Source organism: Myotis lucifugus, unplaced genomic scaffold (genome assembly GCF_000147115.1).
Source record: "Myotis lucifugus unplaced genomic scaffold, Myoluc2.0 scaffold_120, whole genome shotgun sequence".
In the NCBI taxonomy this organism is placed as follows: Eukaryota; Metazoa; Chordata; class Mammalia; order Chiroptera; family Vespertilionidae; genus Myotis; species Myotis lucifugus.
In genome coordinates, this window is record NW_005871168.1 from 3,267,393 (window position 1) to 3,291,205 (window position 23,813).

Consider the following 23,813-nt stretch of genomic DNA (forward strand, 5'->3'; position numbering starts at 1 on the left):
CACCCACCCACCCCACCCACCCCACCCACCCCCACTTCTCTCTAAGATTCGGCAGTCTGTCCCATGCTTTCCATATCTCTGTATCTATTTTTTTCATCAGTTTATTTTGTTCATTAGAGTCCACATCATGTGATAAGGTGAATCTATACATTTTTGCTTGAAGACACTAGTTGCTATGATAACATGTTTTTTTTATAAACAAGAAATCATTTGCAAAGAAAAATAAGTTCCTAGCAAAAAGCTGTGCACATCTTGATAAAGAACAATAACTAATCTACCACCAAGCAGCATTTGCACTCCTACTGTGGGCTAGGTGTGATACTAGATTACCAGATATCACAAAATAAAGATGAGGAAGAAACTCCAAGTCTAGCACTTTACTTCAACAGTTCTCTGGGATAAAATTACCTGGAGCTATCACCTTTTCCAAATAACCAAAACCAAGAAGCAGTGATTTAAAAAGAGACAGAGCTTACCTTACGTAAGTATGGTTATTAAAATATAACTAGTCCTGAGCAATATAACTAGTTGCTCAGTTGGTTGAGCATTGTCCTGTATACCAAAAGGTTGAGGGTTCAATCCCAGGTTGGGGCATGCATGGGAAGCAACTGATTGATGTTTCTCTCTCTCTCCCTCTCTTAAATCAATAAAAACATATCCCCAGGTGAGGAATTTATATATACTGAATATAAGAAGAATCATCCCAGGATTTTACTCAGCCTATGATATGTTGAACTATTAACAATGGGAGAAAATTAGCACACTGATCTTGTAGTTAATGTGAATATTAATTAGTCTTTGATAAAATATTAGATTATAAAGAATAACATCTGACATGAAAGAAAAATGTTCTTATAAGAAAATTATTATATATCTCATTAACTTTGATAACGGCATTTGTTATAGGAAATTATTTTCAGGAAATAAAGATTTCTGCTCTACACTATAATTCTTAATTTAAATTTCACACCAGAGGATTATTTATTCATAGGGTAATCTTTGGCAATGTCCAAAGATCTGGGTGTGGTGCATGACAGTACTTGAACTCAGTTTCCATAAGGAAATGATCTAGGAAGTAGTAAAATATGCCCTATGTTCTTTATGAAGCAAGATGTGGGATTAGCTTCAAGTATGCTATTGTCTAATAGGAAATGGGATTTAAAATAAATCTAAGCATATCAGTGTCCTCTATTACGAGGGCAATAACCTTTACTTTATCTTTGAAGGTTAATATTATTTTAATATAGCTTCAATGCATAACACCAGCAAATGGTCAGATTCTATACCAGGATCTGACCATTTGGAAATAAAGAGTCCTTTGTGATTTTTTCCCCCCAATTACATTACGCAGCTGAACCAAAGCCACAGACCGATTTTGTACCAGTCAATCAGGTTCAGAAAGGCATTTTATTATTTTAAATTGACCGTGAAGTTAAGTGAAATCCACTCTTTCGAATTTCTTCAGGAGAGAAATGAGTTCTGACTCTTAGGGGAAAATGCCTACATTACACAATTTTGCTGCAGAGCTGAGACATCACCTCATTTTAAATCCTTAAAAACCTTCATAACAGTTTATTTTTCTGGAATGAACTGTAGAATCCTGACACTCCCGGTATTAAAATAACCTTGAAACTCACAAGAAGGCACTTGAAACTGTCAAGACTTTTACGTTTTAATGATTCAATTACCCTAGAAGATCTAATTTAAAATATTTAAGAAATCACTTGCCAAAAAAGAAGTTCCTTGCAAAAAGTCTTGAGAAAGAACAACTTATTTATCATCATCCAGCATTTGCATTTATGTATTTAAGTATTTTAAATACTTTGAGAAAGTTGCCCTTTTAAACGTGTGCACAAATTTTCAGTTTATATATTTTTTAAATAATTTAAAAATAAAATATTATACCTAAAATTAAGCTCAGTATATATAGTTATTGTGAAAATCATTTGCTACTCCAAAGAAAATTTATTGTCTTTATTTGGGCCTTAACCAAGAGCGCACAGCATAAACACTCAGAAAGATCTACCAAGATATATATGAAAGGGCCCTATTACGTAGACCTACTAAATCAGAATTTCTGAGCATGGTAGACAGGCATCTATATTTAAAAAATAAGCTACAGTGATTGTGATTCAGATGTTAGCATGTAATTACCTGTATAAGGTAAATGTGTTTACCTTCTTAACATCAGTTTCATTTCAATAGATACAGTATAAAATAATTAGATCTGAGATAATTTACTAGTAATTAGAAAAATACTCAGGCATCATAGAAATTTTAAGCAGGATCTAGAGAAATACATTTTTTCCACTTAAAATGTGTTTACATAAGTGTTGAAAAAATACACATAATATCTTTTCTATTGTGATTGTCTTGCTTCTAATTCATTTATCCTAACTCATTTAACTATCCCATAATACAAAACAAATTCATTGATAGGATAAATGCCATGTCCCTAACTTAGTTTTTATTCTTTCTTGGTATGCTTAATAGATGTTTGCACAAAATGATTCTATATAAAACTCTCTAAATGCAATAAGTAGAGAGGATGACTTCACAGGTAAAAATAATTATTCATAATCATTAGATTAAATCCCTTAACACTATATCACATTAAAAAATTCATTTAAACATACAGAAATTTATATTTGAATTTCCTCTGAGACATGAAATATTGCTTAGAAACTAATGTTTATAGATAAAAATGATTTTCATGTACAGTAAATAATTTTTATCTTATCTCTAAAGTTCTAATATTTCAAACATACATACTAAAAAAAAGTAAGAACATATTTGATAGAATGTGACTCATAGCCAATTCTATAAGGTAACCTATACAACATATATTTAAGTTATTTTTAGGGCAAAAAAATTAGCATTTCATTGGTTGTTTATGTGGTATTACATCAACCTAAATATAATGAGATGAAGTAGATTCTCTCTTTTAAATTAATGTTTTTCAAATAGTTTAAGAATTAGTATTCCACAATTACTGAATAAACAGGAAAATGTTTTTAAACAATTTTTAAATACTGCTATTCAGACCAGCAGATGGCGCCAAATATCCATGCACAATGTAACCAAGGTTTCTTTTTCTTTTCTTTGTAGGGGAAGAGGGAGGTCCATCAGTAAATTACTGTATAGGGATTACCTTGTACTCTTGGACCATTCCATTTTGAGTGTCTTCTGGAGGAGGCTGCCAACTAACAAGAATTGCAGTTCCATTTCCATCATTCTTTGATACAGTTACACTTTGAGGTGGGGCACTGGGTGCTATTAAATTGTTTCAAAAAGTGAATATATTATCAGTGGCATTAGAGGACATTAAAAGCAGGCACTTAAAATGTACAAATAATAACTATATAAAATTTATATCAATACATGCATATGTTTTAAAGAGGCATCTCATCCCAAACTAAGTATTTCTCAATAGTACTAACACATTGTTACTGTGAATGTTTCATAACCAACATTACAGAGATTATCTCCACAAAAATTCCAAGGGAAATCCCTATTTCTTTTATCCTGCTACCTTAGTCTCATGTTCTCTAATAAAGAGTTTAAAAAGTATGAAGATGAATGCGTCATCCATGATATTAACTATATTCCATCATTTATATATTCAAAGTAATAAAGACATTTTAGGGAATGTTCTGGAGAATAGTTGTGACATGTAACCTTTGACCTTTATTTAAATATTAACTTTTAATTTCCAGTTATAGGGTGGCCAATCATACTGGTTTGTCTAGAACTGAAGGGTTTCCAGGGACATGAGTCATAAGTATAAAATGCTAACCCTGGAAAGTCCTGGGCAAACCAAGACATTACTCACCTTATTTACAAGTCATTACTCAAGATAACATTTAATAAATGAATGGAAAATAATGCAAAGGCAAGCAAATTGAAAACATTTCCATCTTTAAATGTGAATTTTATTTCTGAATGATTAAATATATCTATATACGATATTAAGCAATACAATGTTCCAAATTTGCACATTTTTCTATAAGCCTCTACTAAAGCAATTTATAGTAGTTCTAATTAAACAAATTCTACTAGCAAAATATGGTGTTCAATATAAAAAGTTAATGTCACTATTAACATAAAAAATTTTCAATCATGTTAATAAAAGCCTAACAAATGTACTGTGCAATAATACATAGAAATCACACACTTCATTATACTTGCCTTCTTCCAGGGTTTTGGCAAATTTAATTTCACTGTCTGCTCCTTGAAATTCATTAAAAAAAGGACGAGCCTTAATTTCATAGTTGACTCCCTTTTTGAGATCAGGGATAACCACACTATTTTTGGTTGGCGTTCTCACTTCAAACACTAACCACTCCGACTCCCCATGGGTGGCTCCAGACGGCCGGTAAAGAATTTTATATCCTTGAATATACTGAGACTGTTGGTCCACCTATTAAAGTGACAAATAAAAACGTAATCATTAATATCTTTCTGTTGGTTTATTAGAAAATTATGAAAATTAAGTGTAAAAAATATAAAAAATTATATTGGACTTCATTCTGTGGTCTTCAAATTTACACAAAGCAGAATACTAAAAACAGAGCACTAATTTTGTAATGTATTTCATTTTTCACCTTAATAAATAAATTAGGTATTAATTTTGATGCTTCATGCAGAAATGTAAGTCATTAAAGAACTTCTGTGACAATATCTGAAAAGATGTCTCTCAGTGTTGGGGGATGAGGAAAAACGTGTTTATCCACTTTCTGATTTTTAAAGCCTAATTAATGCTTAATGTGGAACTATTTATAAGTTAAAAATGTGATCATCCTATCACAAGTTTTATCTTCATGATTAATACTCTGTGTCTCCCCTCTAAGACTGGTAAAGTCCATTATTGCAGCATAATAGATAATACACACAAAAATAAACTTTTCTCTCTTTAAAGCCCGTCTACAGATACCATCATAAAAAGATTACATTGCAAAGTTATTGGTGGAGTGAGCAATAGATAGCAACAGATATAATTATCTGTTGCATTTTTTCACATAATAATTTCCCAGAGGTCACCTGCATATTAAAACCATGATCAAATACTGTAACAACAACGACGACTCACTGTCCAGTGAACTTCGATTGAAGAGGAAGAGAGGATGGTTGGGTTGTGGAGGTGCAGTACAACATCTCCCAGTTCCCTCTGGACCTGCTTGTGATCCACCCCCTGACTTGTTGGGGGAACATCTGCAAAAACGATCCTCTCATTCATTTCAACTCTCAGAAAAGAAGAATCATTGTGACTGGGAAGCCAACCTGTGATACAGAATAAAATAGGAAAAAAGTGACCTTTTTATTAAGAGGATAGGGAGGTATATAGATGATGTACATGTAGATGTAGATAGATATAGATAGATATAGATATAGATATAGATATAGATATAGATATAGATATAGATAGATATAGATATAGATATAGATATAGATATAGATATAGATATAGATATAGATATAGATAGGCAAAAATAATAGTGGCAAGCAACAGTATTTCAGAGCTCCTCTTACGAGGTAATGCTTGTTTTCTCTGAAACTGAGCAGCCTAGTTAGTGCAATCTCCACTTAGTTTGTTATAAACTTCTGTAGTGACCCTAACTATGAAAGAAAGAAAGAGCCTGAAATTGCAACTATGGGTGGGTAATGTAAAGAATGGAGATAATAAGCTAAAGCAAGCACAAAAAAGAAGTCAGACACTTTACATCTTGTAAGAAGAACCTGGATGTCTCCCAAATTAGGTGATTAAGTTAGTGGCTATGATGGGGGAATACAGAAGCCACCAGTAAAACAGGATAGGATAGGATAGGATAGGATAGGATAGGATAGGATAGGATAGGATAGGATAGGATAGGATGGGACGGGATAGAATAGAATAGAATAGAATAGAATAGAATAGAATAGAATAGAATAGAATAGAATAGAATAGAATAGAATAGAATAGAATAGGGTAGAACAGAATAGGGTAGAATAGAGTAGCGCAAATCTGATGAAAAAAGGTACTTATATTTCATTGATAATGGTTTGGTTTAGTTTAATTATAGTGCCACTGCAAAGAAGGTTTAACAACAAGTTTTAATCTGAAGTACACCAACATTTTAGAAAGGAGACCGAGAACAGAGTAAAAAATAGTGTTCATTTATGCTGCATTTTTTCCCAACAAGAAAGGATTGTTGTTTTTTTAATCTTTATTATTGAAAGTATTAACATATGTCCCTTTCCCCCCCATTGACCTCTTCTAGCCCACCTCCTCCCTCCCCATCCCAGGCCTTCACCACCCTATTGTCAGTGTCCATGGGTTATGCATATATGCATACAGGTTCTTTGGTTGATCTCTTCCTACCCACCAACCCTCCCCTGCCTTCCCTCTGAGGTTCAACAGTCTGTTCCATGTTTCTATGTCTCTGGATCTATTTTGTGCATTAGATTCCACATATGAGTGAGATCATGTGATACTTGTATCTCTCTGACTGGCTTATTTCCCTAAGCATAATACTGTTCAGGTCCATCCATGCTGTTGCAAATGGTAAGAGGTTTTTTTTCTTTTTTATTGCTGCATAATATTTCATTGTGTAAATGTACCACTGTCTTTCTATCCACTCATCTGCTAAAGGGCACTTGGGCTGTTTCCAAATCTTAGTTATTGTAAATTATGCTGCTATGAACATAGGGGTGCATGTATTCTTCCTGATTGGTGTTTCTGGTTTCTTAGAATATATTTCTAGAAGTGGGATCACTGGATCAAATGGGAGTTCCATTTTTAATTTTTTGAGGAAACTCCATACTGTTCTCTACAGTGGCTGCACCAGTCTGCATTCCCACCAGCAGTGAACTAGGGTTCCCTTTTCTCCACATCCTCGCCAGCACTTGTCCTTTGTTGATTTGTTGATTATAGCCATTCTGACAGGTGTGAGATGGTACCTCAGTGTCCTTTTAATTTGCATCTCTCGGATGATTAGTGACTGAGCGTTTTTTCATGTGTCTCTTGACCTTCGGTCTGTCCCCTTTGGAGAAGTGTCTACTTAGGTCCTTTGCCCGTTTTTTAATTGGGTTGTTAGTCTCCCTTTTGTTAAGTTGTATGAGTTCCCTGTATATTTTGGAAATTAACCCCTTATTGGATGTATCATTAGCAAATATGTTTTCTCATGCAGTGGGCTTTCTTGTCATTTTGTTGATGATTTCTTTTGTTGTGAAGAAGTTTTTTATTTTGATTTAGTCTTATTTATCTATTTTCTCTTTTGTTTCCTTTGCCCTGGGAAATGTATCCATAAACATATTGCTATGTGAGATGTCTGATATTTTGATGCCTATGGTTTCTCCTAAGATTTTTATGGTTTCACATCTTACAGTTTAAATCTTTTATCCATTTTGAGTTTACTCTTGCGTATGGTGTAAGTTGGTGATCTAGTTTCACTTTTTTGCATTTATCTGTCCAATTTTCCCAACACCATTTATTGAAGAGACTGTCTTGACTCCATTCCATGCTCTTGCCTCCTTTGTCAAGTATTAATTGAGCAAAATGGCTTGAAGAAAAGATTTTGTTAAATTTAATAAAGTTATTATTAAATAAAAATAGCCATTCCTATAGAGATCTTCTAAATATAGATGTTTTGCTTAGTTTATAATAGCTAAAGAGAACACTGGTGAAAAAGAGGAGAAAATAAAATTTTGTTTTGCATCCAGAATTCTCCAGAGAATATTGTATGTGGCACATATATTCTAGATTATTTGCCATCCATAAACAACAGACACAAGCATTTTAGTTTTCTGAAAGATTAAATACTTTCAAAGAGCTTACTGTACAGATGGCAAAAACATGAATGGAAAACGAGGCTGGTGAGCATCTTTGACGGAGTCCAGGGAAGACAGGCAGATGGGAGAGAAGACCGACCAAGCGCTGTCCAACACTCTGCTAAATAATACCCTGATAAATGGTCCTTCCCACCATGGAAAACAGTATGGAGTTTCCTCAAAAAATTAAAAAATGGAACTCCCATTTGACCCCGTGATTCCACTTCAAGGAATACATCTTAAGAGGCCCGAAATACCAATCAGAAAGAATATATGTACCCTATGTTCATAGCAGCAAATTTACTGGGACCATAAATTTAGAAAAATAACTGAGATGATTTTTGTTTTTCATACTTTATCCTACCTTAGAATACCTTTGGCTAATACTGGTCCTCAGGCTACCTATGATCACAGCCTATCGATAGAAAGCACTTGGTTGTCAGCTTTCCATCTCAGGCATATTTCATTCTCTACTGTCTCATTTGCTCCTGTAATGTCAGCTCTCTCCGATCTCCAGGGTAAGACTCAATTACTTGGAATAAGACAGACTAGGGCTTGCATCCCAACTCAACAACTTTACAGCTATCTACCACTGCGAAGATTTATGGACTTCACATATCTTCTTCACACGTTAAGGTGATGTTGATGAGCCGCTTCTGAGGACTGCATTTGGTAAGGCATGTAAAGTCCTTTCTTTGAAGGCAGGGATCTCTATATACAGAGTGTGCTCATTAAACATTGGTTGAGTTAAAATGATTTAGTGTATGGGAAAGACACACATTATTTCAGCATCTGAACATATTCTCCCATATGTAAGCTCCATCCTCAGGGATCCTTCTACCTTTTAGGAACTTTCTTTAAACAGGTATATAAACCCTTTTTAAAGGGTTTAAATACTGTGATTTAATTGCAATCTTCAATTTCTCTAGTTCGAGATAAACTTGCCAATTAACACCTTCTTGGAAATAACTAAATTCCTTGGCCTAGTGTAACCATTTTGACAATAGCAGTTTAGAATATTATTTTAGAAAATTTCCTAATAGAGAAAAAAATGGAAAATATTCCCTAATAAGGTAATATTGAGAAGTTCACAAATTGGTCCTTTATTGTTCTTGTTCTCCTCTGCCACCTGGAAGAAATATATTGTAAATGGTCCTTCCCAATATTCAGAATTACAGTTGGAGGAAATCTCCAATGTGATTCTATCCAACTCCTTCCCCCAAATGGGAACATACACACTCTCTGAGGGGACAGTATTCAGGCCCACTTCGTCATGTGTAGTTAAGGTCTCTTATCATCTCTACCATACCTATTCTGCACATTTGGTGTTCGTGTACATACTCCTTACAAAATAAGGATCACAAATACTGTGTGGACAGGATGTGCAGATGAAGAATAACAGAAACAGTGGCAACAACTACCCTCACCGGAACAATGACCGCCACCACCCCTACTTGCCAGCTACTCATCTCATCTTCCTTGCGTTATCAAATTTTGTCTTTGGGAAGACGTTTTGATTATCCTGTGGATGTGGCTGTAACTCCAACTGTGACAAAGGTCTACCTGACTCCTAACTGGAAAACGTGCCCTCTGTTTTTGCAGCTCTTACTTTTGACCAGCTCATTCATGGGAATAACATTTTTGCAGAAATGGTTACAGAAATTATGTTTGCTCCTATGAATCAAGTTTCAACGTCTTTTCTGAATTCACTGTAACCTTGGCTCTTACCTTCCTGCTTACATGTTCTGCACCCCCAGTTATGGTTTTCCTTGTTCTTCCCCAGATTCCTGCTATAGAAAATATTAGTGTGGCCCTCGACTGGGCTTCATTGTATCTCAAAAGCAGTCTGAGAATTACACAATGAAATCTTGCCCAATTTTACTCCCAACTCATTGGTCCTGTTTTGTTGTCTGAAGTTAGAATAAGCATATCTTTTTCACATGGTAATCTCTTTAAATGTAATGAAAAAAAACATCATGCCTTCTCTAACTTTATAATCTTGAGGGTTAAATCCAAGATGCTTGGATTTCTTTTCAAATATGTGATTTTTACCCTTCATGCAGACCCACCAACAATCCTCTGTCCTCCTCTTAAAAGTCTACCTGAAAATGCGGCGCTCAGAAAGGAACACTTACTCCATTCGTGATCTGACCTGCTCAGACTGAAAGGGGAGATTACTTGATCCAGACATAATTCTGCTAATGCCAGTTAAGACTACATTTATTCATTTGGCGACTACATCACTCAGTTGGCTCAGATAGGTGTTTTAATTGACTTCAAACACTGAAGTTGGCCTGTCCCCCGCCACCCTCTCACATACTCACAAGAACTCCCTTTAAGTTCCAAGTCCTCAGCCTTCCACAGCTAATTTTTAAAATCTAAAGTCAAGCACCAGACTTTTAAATTTGCTCCACTGATTTCCATCTTGTTAGTGCCGGCCCATCATTGAAGTCTGCCAACATATATTTAACTCTGATTCTCTAATTCAGCACACTAGCTAGCTTTCTCATTTTTATGATATTTGTATATTTTATGAACTTATTTTCTTTTTAGTCCATACAGTGAAAGAAATACAAATCCAATTACAAAGTCTAATGGCAAAATAAAATAAAAGTCTGAGTTTTGTATAATCATTCATTGATTCGTGGATTTAATCCTTGTTCAATCCTGTGGCGTAGGTATTTTTAGCCTCATTATACAGAAGAGGAAACTGAAGGTCAGGACTAACTTGCACAGGGCCATGGTTAAAGAACTGAGACTAAAAGTTCTTTGATTTCAAAATTATATACCTGTTTTGCTATATGTCTAGTCCACCTCTTGACATAGCTATTCATGTACAAAGGTACGTTGATTAACATTTAAAAAAACATATTCAGATAAATGTTAACTATATACTCACTTACAAATAAAGATAATGTATTACAAAATTATTCATATGCATTGTCAATCAAAACTCCACGTGGCGTTTGTTAGGTAGAGACCACTGTACTGGGGTCAGAACTAGGAACTCACTGTACAGCTGCATAGTTTCTACATGCTTTACAACTGCACATCTAACACTGAAAACCTCAAAGTGCCTTTAGGCAGCTCTGAGAATATGAAAGCTCTTGTTGAGGTGACTCATGATAGCAAATAGAGGCATCTGGTTGTGTTGAATTCACACAGCAAGAGGCAGACGTGGGCATGTTCTACAACTTGGTTTGCTTTCACTGTGAATTCTGAAACAGAAAGTCCTTCCAAAAAGATAGTTTATATACTCAGTGGAGAAGAGCAAACATGCAGCATGCTGGCAGACCCTCGCCCAAACCAGGAAAAAAAGTAGTTGAAGTGTTTCAGTAATTTTGTGTACCACTTGTTTCTATCACTATAAATAAGTTATAGAGACATTATGATTCCTCTGAATGTTGATAAAAGAATTTTGCATTTCTAGTAACTATAATCTAAAAGTATCCTTCTTTGTTAATATAAGAGCAACCATATTTTAATTGCAATGATAGTATGTTCCCAAAAAGGTACAGGATGATTTACATTCATCTCTTTTATTAATTCATAAATTTACTCTTATTAAAGTATTAAAATAATAAGGTGAACAAGAAGGGGACTAGGAGATAATGTGACCACTGAAAACTAAAAAATAATTTCTATTCATATGAGACAATAAACAACAGTGTGTCCAGAAAGCTGCGGTACATTTACACAATGGAATACTACTTGACCATAAAAAGGAAGAAAATTTTACCATTTGTGACTGCATGGATGGACCTGAGAACATTATGCTAAGTGAAATAAGCCAGTCAGAGAAAGACAAGTACCATATGACTTTAATCATATTTGGAATCTGATGAACAAACTGAACTGACAAGGAAAATAGAGGCAGAATCATAGAGAGAAGGCAGACAACTCTCAGGGGGGCTGTAAAGGGATTGAGCAAAAAATTTTTAAAAAAAGAAAAACTTCATGGACATGGACAGCAGTGTGGTGGTTGGGGGTGTTGGTGGGGGTGGAGGTAGAAGGGGGCATAAAGGGGATAAATGGTGATGGAAAAAAATAAAGGGAAATACAAACAAACAAACAAACAAAAAATCAGTTAAGCTTATCTTTCAAATATCTCTTAAATTTGCATCATTTGCAGAAAGGATCACTTGTAAAATTTACTCAATTTTAAATACAAGTATTATAAGATTAATATTTTATATTCACATATAACATTTTTTACTCAATTTTGTGAATTGAATACAATATTTTTGTCTCATTGGATTTGTAATTTATAAGATCAGAAACATTTCTGTTATTAATTTTATTTTGAAGTGCTTTGTCCAGAAAATTATAGTTTGCAGATATTGTGTTTGTGTGCTAAAAGTTAATTGAGCAACATGGACAACAGAACTATGTTAAATACCCAGTCCTAGCATGTAGTACAAATGATGTACCTGTATTATCATAACATCTAAAGAAAAGTAGGTGTCACAGGTTGAGTAAATCAACACGTACCTTGTGTTTTCACTGGATCTGATATCTGGCTTGGATCACTAATTCCATATGCATTAGCTGCCCTCACAAGGAAAAGGTAAATTGCATTAGGTTTGAGTCCTTTAATTGCAAATGTTTCTGTTTTCACATTCTCTGCTACAGTCTGCCAACTGCTACCAGATGCATGGCTAAGGAGAGAGACATGACTTAGAACTTACATATTTATTGGTAACTCACAAGAAAGAACAACCAAGAAACATCGTATTTCACTCTACCTGAAGGCTTCTAGAATATAAGATGTTGGAGTTGCACCTGAATTCAAGTTTGGTTGCCATGACAATGTTACTGTATTTCTGCTGACATCTATAACTTCAGGTTTGGAGGGGGCACTAGGGATTAAATTTGGGTCAGTGGGTCTTGGAGGCTGAACTGGAACTCCAAATTCTAACAAAGCGGAAAAAGACAAAAGATGTTTGCACATGTACAGATAAGTACATAAACAAATGTAGATAACCTATCCACCCACCCAGGCATCGGGACATCTACTTTATCTATTTACCAATTAGTAAAGAACTGCATCTGAAGCTTTATTTTAAGGTAAAATAGTATCTAATTTACCTTGGACTTCAATGTAAGCACTCCATGTTGCTTCACCACTGGGGGTGGTTGCGATGCAGGTGTACCGGCCAGTGTCACCCAGCTGCGAAGACAGATGAAAATACATATTTGGAACAATCAAGAGCTCAGTGGGCTGGAAAAGCAATTATAGGGTTTGTGTATGGCCCATGAATATGGATCACTGCATTAAAATTCACTAACCAAAAACTACCTCCTAATTGATTATATTTTTATTGAATGTGAAGGAAAATATTGCAGACATGATATATTTTATATAGTTATTCTAGTTATATAATAAAAAGTAATTAATTAAGTTAATATTTTTTACAGTGACAATAAATAACTCAAAGGGTTAATCTTGATTACTAAATCATATCTTTACTACAGGCTCAATCATGAAATTTGTGCAAGAGTAGGCCTTCCTTCCCCTGGCTGCTGGCTCTGGCTTCCCTGTGGAACCTGGCATCCGGGCTTCCCTCACAGCCCTGGCTTCATCCGGAAGGTCTGGAAGGACATCCGAAAGGACATCTGGTCTAATTAGCATATTATGCTTTTATTATTATAGACTAGAGGCCCGGTGCACAAAATTCGTGCACGAGGGGGGGGGGGCGGCGTCCCTCAGCCTGGGCTGCATCCTCTCCAATTCGGGACACCTCGGGGTATTTCCAAGTGCTGGTTTAGGCCTGAACCCTGTGGGATTGGGCCTAAACTGGCAGTCGGACATCCCTCTCACAATCCGGGACCACTGGCTCCTAACTGCTCACGTGCCTGCCTGCCTGATCGCCTCTAACTGCCTTTGCCTGCTGGCCTGATGCCCCTCACTGCTCCCTGCTGGCCTGATCGCCCCCTAGCTGCCTTCCCCTGCCGGCCTGATCACTCCCTAACTGCTCTCCCCTGCCAGCCTGATCACCCCTTAACTGCTCTCCCCTGCCGGCCTGATCACCCTAACTGCTCTCCCCTGCCGGCCTGATCACCCCCTAACTGCTCTCCCCTGCCGGCCTGATTGCCCCTAACTGCATCTGCCTCAGCACTCGCCACCGTGGCTTTGTCCGGAGGACGTCCGGAAGATGTCTGGTCTAATTAGCATATTATCCTTTTATTAGTATAGATATTTAGTAAGTCACATAATGAGGCTAATGAAGTTTAGTCAATTACTATTATTTTATATTTTATCAGAGTTACAATTATAGTGATACTTGAGATAAACAGATATTTATAAAAAAAGGAAGGATATAAAATGAGTTGTTCTTATTTACTCCTTTCCCACATTTTAAAAACCTATAATTTAAGGCAGTTTAATAAGTGTGAAGCCAAACCCTAGCTGAACGAATACTCTCTCTCCCTTCTGAAGACTGAATGCTGGAATACAGCTCACATGTTCGACTTTAAATTTCTCAACAGCATGATGCACACACATGCCTCTGCTTATTGTAATTACCTTATCTTCAGGTAATGTTTGATAAAGCAAGAATTTTGTCATCTTGCTCTGGCGATTACAACAACAAAGTCACAATATTTTTCACAAAGAAGTACAACATATTCACTTTTGGAGCACATAAAATGAACTGTTAATGCAGGTCTAAAACTCCAAAGAAGCCGCCCACAGTAGGCGATAAAGCAATTGAAATTGATGTTTATTGCTGACTAGGCTAATCTTTCATATGCCTCATGAGCTTGTCTGAACTTGACCTAAAAGAAAAATCAAAACAACACAGCCCTGAAAGAACAGGTATGGATGTAATGCCCTGGGAAAGTAAATCCTTAAATAGTTCCCACAAACCTGTGGGCTTTTCACCATTTAGCATTCTGATTTAAATGTACACATTGCTTTATTGTTCCTGTTTGCATATATAGCATTCTGTAATTGCAAAATGCTGAACCAAATACTTACAACAGGAGAACTGTTCAAGTACGTTGCATGTAAAATGGTACTGGAAAGTATCTTTGAAAAAATGCTTTATGCCCTAGCCGGTTTGGCTCAGTGGATAGAGCATCGGCCTGCGGACTGAAAGGTCCCGGGTTCGATTCCGGCCAAGGGCATGTACCTTGGTTGCGGGCACATCCCCATAGGAGGTGTGCAGGAGGCAGCTGATTGAAGTTTCTCTCCCATCGATGTTTCTAACTCTCTATCCCTCTCCCTTCCTCTCTATAAAAAAATCAATAAAATATATTTTAAAAAAATGCTTTATGGAATGAATGACTGCTTCATACCATGACTTAGAGAGTATTTTTCTCCCACAAATTCTCATCTATTTTCCTAATAGGTCTCAAAAATATTTTTTCTCCTCCTTCTAAAACCTTAAATTACTTGCCATGGGCTAAATTATGAGTCAAATCATCTGAAATACACACAGTGGAATGTCTGAAAGAATAAAGCATCTAATTTAAAGTATATTAATACTGTTATTTGGCATTTCATTAACTCTAAAACTTGAGACTTTAACACTAGTTGCTGGAGGCAAAAACAAAGTGAAACAAAATGGGAAACCCAGGGTGTCATTTCAAGTTACCTTCGCATATCGGATCTGCAGAACTCCAGTCTCGAGCTGTTTAATTCGAGAATCTTGGGTTGAAACAAGAACCCCATCCTTTCTCCACAGAATTGTGGGCACTGGACTGCCTGTGGCCACACAGCTGAGCACTAAGGTACCATCCACTGCTACCGTCTGATTCACAGGACCTTGTCGAATGACGGGGGGAGGTCGGTCTGCAATCACTGCCGGAAGAAACAACAGGAAATGTATTTCTGCAACTGGAAGCAATTTTCTAACCATGGAAGCAACAGCAGTTGCTTTAGGCTTTGAAACAAGTAATTAAACAAGTAATTAAAGTAGGAGACATGCATTATTCAGAATGCATTTATATGATGCACCGATTCAGAATATTAAAATGAGATAAAATGTATTCCTTTCAAATGACCAACTGACTTAGTTTGCCACATTGTTAAGGGTCCTACTTAACTTAAGAGTTCAGGGATTAAATAAGGATTGTGGGTAGTGAAGTAGATGTACAGTGGTGAGAAGTGGAATGCTGTACTTTTAAAAATTTTAAATATGTAAAAAATAAAGATAACAATAACAAAACATTTACCAAAAAAAAAACTTATGAGAGAAATTTTCATAAATGAACCAAAGCCAACTTGTTATTTGATCATTGTTCTGTGTCACACAGAAAAAATGCTTGTATCATACCAGCATATTTGACAGTTTTGGATTCAAAAAGGTGTTTGGTTTTTCATAATTTATAAATCAATACGGTTGAGCTTCCTTCATATTGGAATTCTTTCTATTAAAATAACATGTGGGTAAAAATTTCCCAGTCCTAACGAAATCAGAGAAACTAGAAAACTTCCCAACTATATTGTTGGTAGGCTAATCCAAAAACATAACTCAAGCTGATGTTCTGTCCTAGGCAATATCAAATTTCCATATTGAGATTATAGGAATGGGAAAACACTTTTGCCAATTCTATTATCTCAATAGTTTTCCCCTGACCTAGGCAATTTAGGTGAAATGGAATAGATATTTTTAAATAAACAAAGAATTAAAAATTGTTTAATAAAATTTGTCCTTATTAAGCTTTAAAATTCTAAATATTAGTTTAAAAATTGTAAAAGTTGCCGAAACCGGTTTGGCTCAGTGGATGGAGCGTCGGCCTGCGGACTGAAGGGTCCCGGGTTGGATTCCGGTCAAGGGCATGTATCTGGGTTGCGGGCACATCCCCATTGGGAGATGTGCAGGAGGCAGCTGATCGATGTTTCTCTCTCATCGATGTTTCTAGCTCTCTGTCTCTGTCCCTTCCTCTCTGTAAAAAATCAATAAAATATATTTAAAAAAAAAATTGTAAAAGTTACAAATATACAGATGACAATTTTACAAAATTGCCTGATTAGTGGAAACTGGTTTTCAGAATAACTATATTTTGGATGCAACAATTTGTAAAGCTGGATGTGTCATGTTCCAAGTTTTCTGAACCAAAGATTTTCACAAGCTGGGGTCATACTTCAATTTGTTCTTCATTTATCATGCAATGATTATTAGCTTTGTGCATTCAAACTGAGAAAAACAAGAAATCAAAGGAGTGAAGCCAGCAACTGTGCATTTTTACTCCATCCTTCCAATCCCCTTTCCTCTTAGGTTGCTAGTGTGAAATTTGTTAATGCCAGTGGTGGTGGATTAGAAGCTGGAGTTTAAAACTTGGTAGGAGTGTTTCTGATAGTTCAGGGATGAAAAATACAAGCCAATAATGCCTCTGCTTAGAATGATTTAATCTTTTCTACTTTATCTGTTGAGATTGGCTAAAGTCAAATCAGAGGCCCCTCCTGATAAGTATGAAAAAAGAATCAATGTGTTTTATTGCATTTGGATTTTTATAAGATTCTGTCAAATGTGTTCTATTGATTATAAGAATACGTGAATATTATTTCCAGGCATTAATTAAATTTGTAACAGAGCACTTCTTTATAACTGATTAGAATTAATCAGTTATGGAGTGGATTATGTTTGGTAGTCTTGTTAAATTTAGAAACAATCCAATGATTAAGTCAATATTCCATATCTTTACAGTACTTTGATATTTGAATATTTAACATCCACACCCCCTTACCCCATCCCAATACAGTTTAATGATGCTATTTCTGTGTCATTTATTTTTTCCTGGTTTGCATTGGGCAGTTTACAAAAATAAAGGAAGAAAAGAGGAGTAGGGTCCATTATCAGTTCTACCATCTGTCATATGCCTTTGGGCAAGTTCCTAAAATTCTCAAAGCCTCCGTGTTTTTTGTTTGTTTGTTTTTTTAAATCTGTAAATATATATATATAAAGCCAGAGACCGTAATGCCATCACGACCATAAGGTCCTAACGACCAGTTGCTATGACACCCACTGTGGCCAGTGAACGGGCTTGATCCGGGCTGTATTGCCCCAACACCCTGAAGAGGGCAGGGCCAGTCAGCCAACCACCTTGGCTGGCAGAAATCTGGGGTCTGGGGACCTTGGAGTTGCTCAGTCTCAGTCTCAAGCAGCTGCGCAGGCCAAGCTCTCCTTTGGCAGAAGTGGACCTGGGATCAGGGTGCTGGAGTTGGGGATGGGGTGGGGAGGCTTTCCTGGTGGCCATGCACAGCACCTGGGCGTCTGGCCCCAGTCGGAACAGCGAAGGAATAGGGGCCGTGAGGCGTGGGGGGCAGAAGCACACAGGAGCCAGGAGGTGCGAGGACCAACGTGGGTTCTTACCCTGCCTGCTGGGCCCAGCAGCAGCAGCAGGTGGGTCATAATGTGCAGCGAGGCACTGGGCTGCAGACGTGAGGGGAAGCAAGCCAGGAGGGCAAGGCCCCGTGCCAGACAGAGCCCTAGAGTTGTGGGTGGGGAAGGAGCTGGAAATCCTAATCCTGGTGGGTGGGCGGGGCTGCGGCCCTGTGCCTTTTCGGCCTTGGCCTTGGAATTCAGAGGTCAGCCCCACTTCAAGAGAGAGGACGTAGCAGAAAGTAGCAAGGTTACAGGAGGGATAGGAAATGTTGTGGCCATCTTTGGGAAACACAGCTGCCACAGTCTTCAGTAACTATGAACAGATAATTTTTGGTCTCGGTTCTACAGAAGAGGAAGCTGAGACTCAAAGAAGGGAGCCTTCTGCAACACCTCACCCACTTCTCAGACCTGACCCTGTGCAGCATTGTTTTTGTTGAAAGTGGAGGATCCAAAATGTTTTTATATCTTTGTTATTTTAGGCAGAAAAGAATTTAGCACAGGGAATTGGTGCTTGGGAAATCATCGGAAAGCTGGAGGAGTATTAGGCTGGGCCCCCAGGAAAAACTCCCTGCCCAGCAGGAGGAGCTGCCCCCTCAGCCACAACTGAATTCTAGGACACTCTGGCACAGCTGTGACCCAGGGATCAGGAAACTGCTGCCCCGCAAGTGCCCTCCAGCTCCCACAAAACAGGTCACTGGGCACTGCCTCTGCCACAACTGCCTGTGCACAGCCTGGATTCCACTGCAGAAAACCTCCACATCTCTGCAAACATGGTCACCAGCAGCAAACAGCCCAAACTGCGGGAAGATGCCTCTGCCCCACTTCTGCCTCCAAATATTGTGCAAGCGCATCCAATCGGCAGAAAGGAATTCATATCCAGAAACCTAGCTGCAAAGGAGTTTGGGCAACTTCAGACTTTCGTCTAGGAGTGAGATCTTGCCAATACCTCATGTGCCTGGTATTGATAAAAATGGGGCCCAGCTGGTGGGGCTCAGTGGTTGAGTATCGATCTATGAGCCAGGAGGTCATGATATGATTCCTGGTCAAATTTCGGGCTTGATCCTCAGTAGGGGCGTGCAGGAGGCAGCTGATCAATGATTCTCATCATTGATGTTTCTATCTATATCTCCTTCTTCCTTCCTCTTAAATCAATTTTTTTTAAGTGGGGTCATGTTGTATCTATGTGTTATTAAGAGTTTTTCACTTCATAGATCACTAATGTCTTTCCTGTTAAAACTATACTTAGAGAACATTATTTACTTATTATTCATTTTAATTGATCTCAGAGAGACGAAGGGAGAGAGAGAGAAACATTGTTCTGTTGTTTCCTGCATTCACTGGACTGGGTAATGAATCTGCAACCTGGGCATGTGCCCTGACTGACAATCGATTCACCACTTTCTGGTGTATGTGATGATGCTATGCTGGCACCCTCACCCCAAATTCCAGCCTCCAGAACTGTGAGAAAAATACATGTCTGTTATTTAAGCCACATAAATTTATGATATTTTGTTATGGCTGTCTGAGACTAATCTATACTAATAAAAGGGTAATATGCTAATTAGACCAGGTGAACCAGACATCTTCCAGTCATCCTTCTGGACAAAGCCACGGTGGTGGGGGCCAAGGCAGAGACAGTTAGGGGCAATCAGGCCAGTAGGGGAGAGCAGTTAGGGGCAATCAGACAGGCAGACAGGTGAGCAGTTAGGAGCCAGCAGTCCCAGATTGTGAGAGGGATTGGGCCCTGTGGCATCAGGCCTAAACTGGCAGTCAGACATCCCCCCAAGGGGTCCCAGATTGGAGAGGGTGCAGGCCAGGCTGAGGGACCTCCCCCCATGCACGAATTTCATGCACTGGGCCTCTAGTACAATAATATTTGAGAATAATAATACTTGTTCTAACCATCTCAGAGGATAGCTATGAATATTTAAATGGACTAGTAGATGTGAAAGTGCTTTGCTAATTGCAGAAAGCAAGCCATATATGAATTGTCATTACCACTAAACTTGTCTGTAAAAAAAAAGAATATGCAAATCAGAGCTAAATGCATTCAATTAAGCAATTTCACATTTTTGATAGAAAAAAAATGAAACATTTTGGTGTCACAGATTAGAATAAAATACTGATGAAATGTTTAAATTTACTCAAAGAAAGAGGGCAGTCCATTTATGAATCAAAACTAACTTTAGGATTCATGAGATAAACATCAAATTATGGTTCTAATATTTTTACATTAAGATTATTAGAATGAATTATCAGGTTGATACAATAGAAAGTTTAAAAGAACAGAAATAACTTTTAACAAAGTGAGGAAGTACATAGACTTTGGAGTTAGAAGATGAAGCTCTGTAACAGGAAAAAAATGCCTTATCTGTGCTACCCAATACAGAAGCAAGAGTTCAAATGGCTACTGAGTACCTGAGTATGGCTTAGTGTGATTGAAGACCTGGGTGTGTAATTTTATTTCATTTTAATCAATTTAAATTCCAATTTAAACAGCCTCACATGGCAAGTGGCTACCATTTGGACAGTGCAAAATGTTATGTTAAGTCTCAGTTCTGTTGCTTGTTATCTGTATGATGTGGGCATACCTTTTCTCGCCCTCCTTTTCCTCATCTGTAAAATGAGATGGTGTCACATTTGAACTTGTTGACATGTGAGAAGTCCTTAGCCTAGTGTACAGCACAAAGGAAGCACTGAATAACTGTAACTTTTTATTATCAGTAGAGTGACAACAGTGGTGGCATAAGCAGTGTGACAGGTGGTGTAACCCTGTCACAGCAGACTTTATAAAAGTTTGCCTGTCTTTTCCCCACATTCAATGAAAAATTTAAAGACCCTAAAAAATGAGGGCAAATCACTGGATTAGTATTTTCTCACCTCAAAAATAATTATCATGAAGACAATGTCAATACATACAAATATATCTATAAAATATTTTAAGTAGAAAATAATACAAAATAACAAGCAAACACTGATTGGTTTAAATATGAAAAGTTCACATTTATACACTAAAAAAATATCAGTTCTAGTATATCACAGTTGCTATCAGTTTGCAAAAATATCTCACAAATCCATAACTTAGGCTGTAAAGAAATTATGCCATTTAGGAATTGGGGAACTGAAACTTGGAAAGTTCAAGTGATTTGTCCAAATCAAATATTAACTGGTAAATCTCACTTTCCACTGTATATTAATATCTTTTGAGTGTTAAATGCAAATGATTTTAAATTACTTGCATAATTTAATACCTACTATATTTTCTTATATTCTAGTAATAAAGAGAAGAAATATTTCAATTAAATTGGTGATACGAATTTCTATTTTCCTGAGTCAAATGCTAGTTGTTGTAGGACACAAGTTCAGAGAAAGCAACAGTTCAAGGGCAGCGGTTACTCCATTTTCTGCGCCTTATGTTTTACTCTGCCGTTGCCTTTGTGTTTTGCAAACAGTAAATAAAGAAATTCAAAAAGCTAAAGTCAAATTGTATTCAGAAATTATTCTGTCTACTAGCCTATGCTCTTGACTTGACTTGGTAAAGTATAAATACTGATATTGCCAGCACTCAAGATAATTATAGCTTACCTATGAAGAATGAGTCCATAGTTATAAGTTGTTTGTACAAAATCAATGAACTCCAAAATAAAGAAAACAAAACTAAAAATACAGTATCACTATGGCAAACACAAAATCACCTTATATCTTTCCAGAGATTGTAAGATGAAACAAGAGTGGTAGGAGTGAATTCTTACTAGGGATAAATCACAAATCCACAAATTTAGAGTTTTTGTTTTTGCTTTAGTTTAGCAAAAGTTGCTATCTCTGATCTATTTTCACTAATATAAGAATTCATGATATTGCCACACCAGATGGCACATAGGAAGCTTTGCTTTCAAATTATTAATTATGAGACAAATGAGAGATACTTAAAACTATGTTACCATAATTTTCTTTGGCCTTTTTTCATGTATACCTGTATATGCAAGTTGCTTTATAGAGTTGAAATTATAAATGTACGTGCAATTCTATGTTCTATTTTTTCTTGCATACTGATTATATTGATTACCGCCAAATTCATTGCATGGTCTTCAAATCATCATTTAATATCTGTAATTATTGTAAGAAATTAAAAAAAAAACTTTTCAGGTTATTCGAACTTATCTGAGCCAGTACATCTCTCTCTCTCTCTCTCTCTCTCTCTCTCTCTCTATATATATATATATATATATATATATATATATATATATAAAAGGCTATCCTATCTAATAATAGACAAACATGGTAATTAACCGTACCTCTGACACGCTTCCCATTGGCTAATCAGGAAGATATGCAAATTAACGGCCAACCAAGATGGTGGCCGGCAGCCAGGCAGCTGAAGCGTACAGGAGGCTTGCTTGCTCCAGTGATGGAGGAAGCCAAGGTTCCCCGCCTGCCGCTGCTGGCCTCTGAGCTGCACTCTAAGAAACAATGTTGCAATTATAGAAGCTAAACAAACCCCAGAAAACTGCTTTCAGCCAGCTGGGCCTCAGAGCTGGAGCTGCAACAGTGTTTCAATTATAGAAGCCAAACAAACCCAGATACCTGCTGTCAGCAGCTGAGGTCTCAGAGCTGGAGCCGAGCCTCAGAGCTAAAGCCGGCTCTCAGCTCCAGTGACAGCCATAGGAGGTAAATAAATCCCAGAATAAAAAAGAAAAAAAGAAAAAAAGGAGAGGTTGGGAGCTTCAGTCACCCGCCAGCATGAAAACGGCCCTCAGCCCCTCACCCAGACGGGCCAGGCACCCCAGTGGGGACCCCCACCCTGAAGGGGGTGTGACCAGCTGCAAACAGCCATCATCCCCTCATCCAGGCTGGCCAGGCACCCAAGCGGGACCCCCACCCTGATCCGGGACACCCTTCAGGGCAAACCGGCCGGCCACCACCGTGCACCAGGCCTCTATCCTATATAGTAAAAGGGTAATATGCAAACTGATCCTAACAGCAGAACGACTGGGAATGACTGGTCACTAGGACACACACTTACCACCAGGGGCAGACGCTCAATGCAGGAGCTGCCCTCTGGTCGTCAGGGCGCTCTCACATGGGAGGAGCTCTGCTCAGCCACAAGCCAGGCTGATGGCTGCCAGTACAGCGGTGGTGGTGGGAGCCTCTCCTGCCTCCTCAGCAGTGCTAAGGATGTCCGACTGCAGTTTCTGATCACCTGCGGCTCTGTGTGTGACAGGGTGTGGCACCCCAACCCCCTGATCCCCCTGCGGCTATGTGTGTGACAGGGTGTGGCTCCCCAACCCCCTGATGGGCCCTGCTCTGTGCGTGATGGGGGGAGCTCCCCAACCCCCTGATCGACCCTGCTCTGTGCATGACAGGGTACGGAGTCCCAACTCCCTGATGGGCCCGGCTCTGTGAGTGACAGGGGCAGCGCCTCCTTCCCCACCAAGTGCACAAATTTTTGTGCACCGGGCATCTAGTCTACACTAAAAAAGAAAAAAAGAAAAAAAGGAGAGGTTGGGAGCTTCAGTCACCCGCCAGCATGAAAACGGCCCTCAGCCCCTCACCCAGACGGGCCAGGCACCCCAGTGGGGACCCCCACCCTGAAGGGGGTGTGACCAGCTGCAAACAGCCATCATCCCCTCATCCAGGCTGGCCAGGCACCCAAGCGGGACCCCCACCCTGATCCGG

The 23,813-nt window shown here is 38.0% G+C and overlaps 1 protein-coding gene across 3 annotated transcripts in view; it reads right to left on the bottom strand.

The window, feature by feature from the left end:
* The window catches only part of ROBO1 (roundabout guidance receptor 1), a 436,624-nt gene that overhangs the window by 61,520 nt on the left and 351,291 nt on the right, over nt 1–23,813 (bottom strand). For all 3 annotated transcript variants that reach the window (XM_006093709.3, XM_006093708.3, XM_014460003.2), the window contains exons 10-16: nt 15,405–15,610; nt 12,895–12,976; nt 12,552–12,720; nt 12,298–12,464; nt 5,090–5,211; nt 4,189–4,420; nt 3,152–3,273 (exon numbers count right to left, since the gene is read on the bottom strand). In XM_006093709.3, coding sequence (XP_006093771.1) covers nt 3,152–3,273; nt 4,189–4,420; nt 5,090–5,211; nt 12,298–12,464; nt 12,552–12,720; nt 12,895–12,976; nt 15,405–15,610 — 1,100 coding nt within the window. The remainder of the gene's footprint in view (nt 1–3,151; nt 3,274–4,188; nt 4,421–5,089; nt 5,212–12,297; nt 12,465–12,551; nt 12,721–12,894; nt 12,977–15,404; nt 15,611–23,813) is intronic.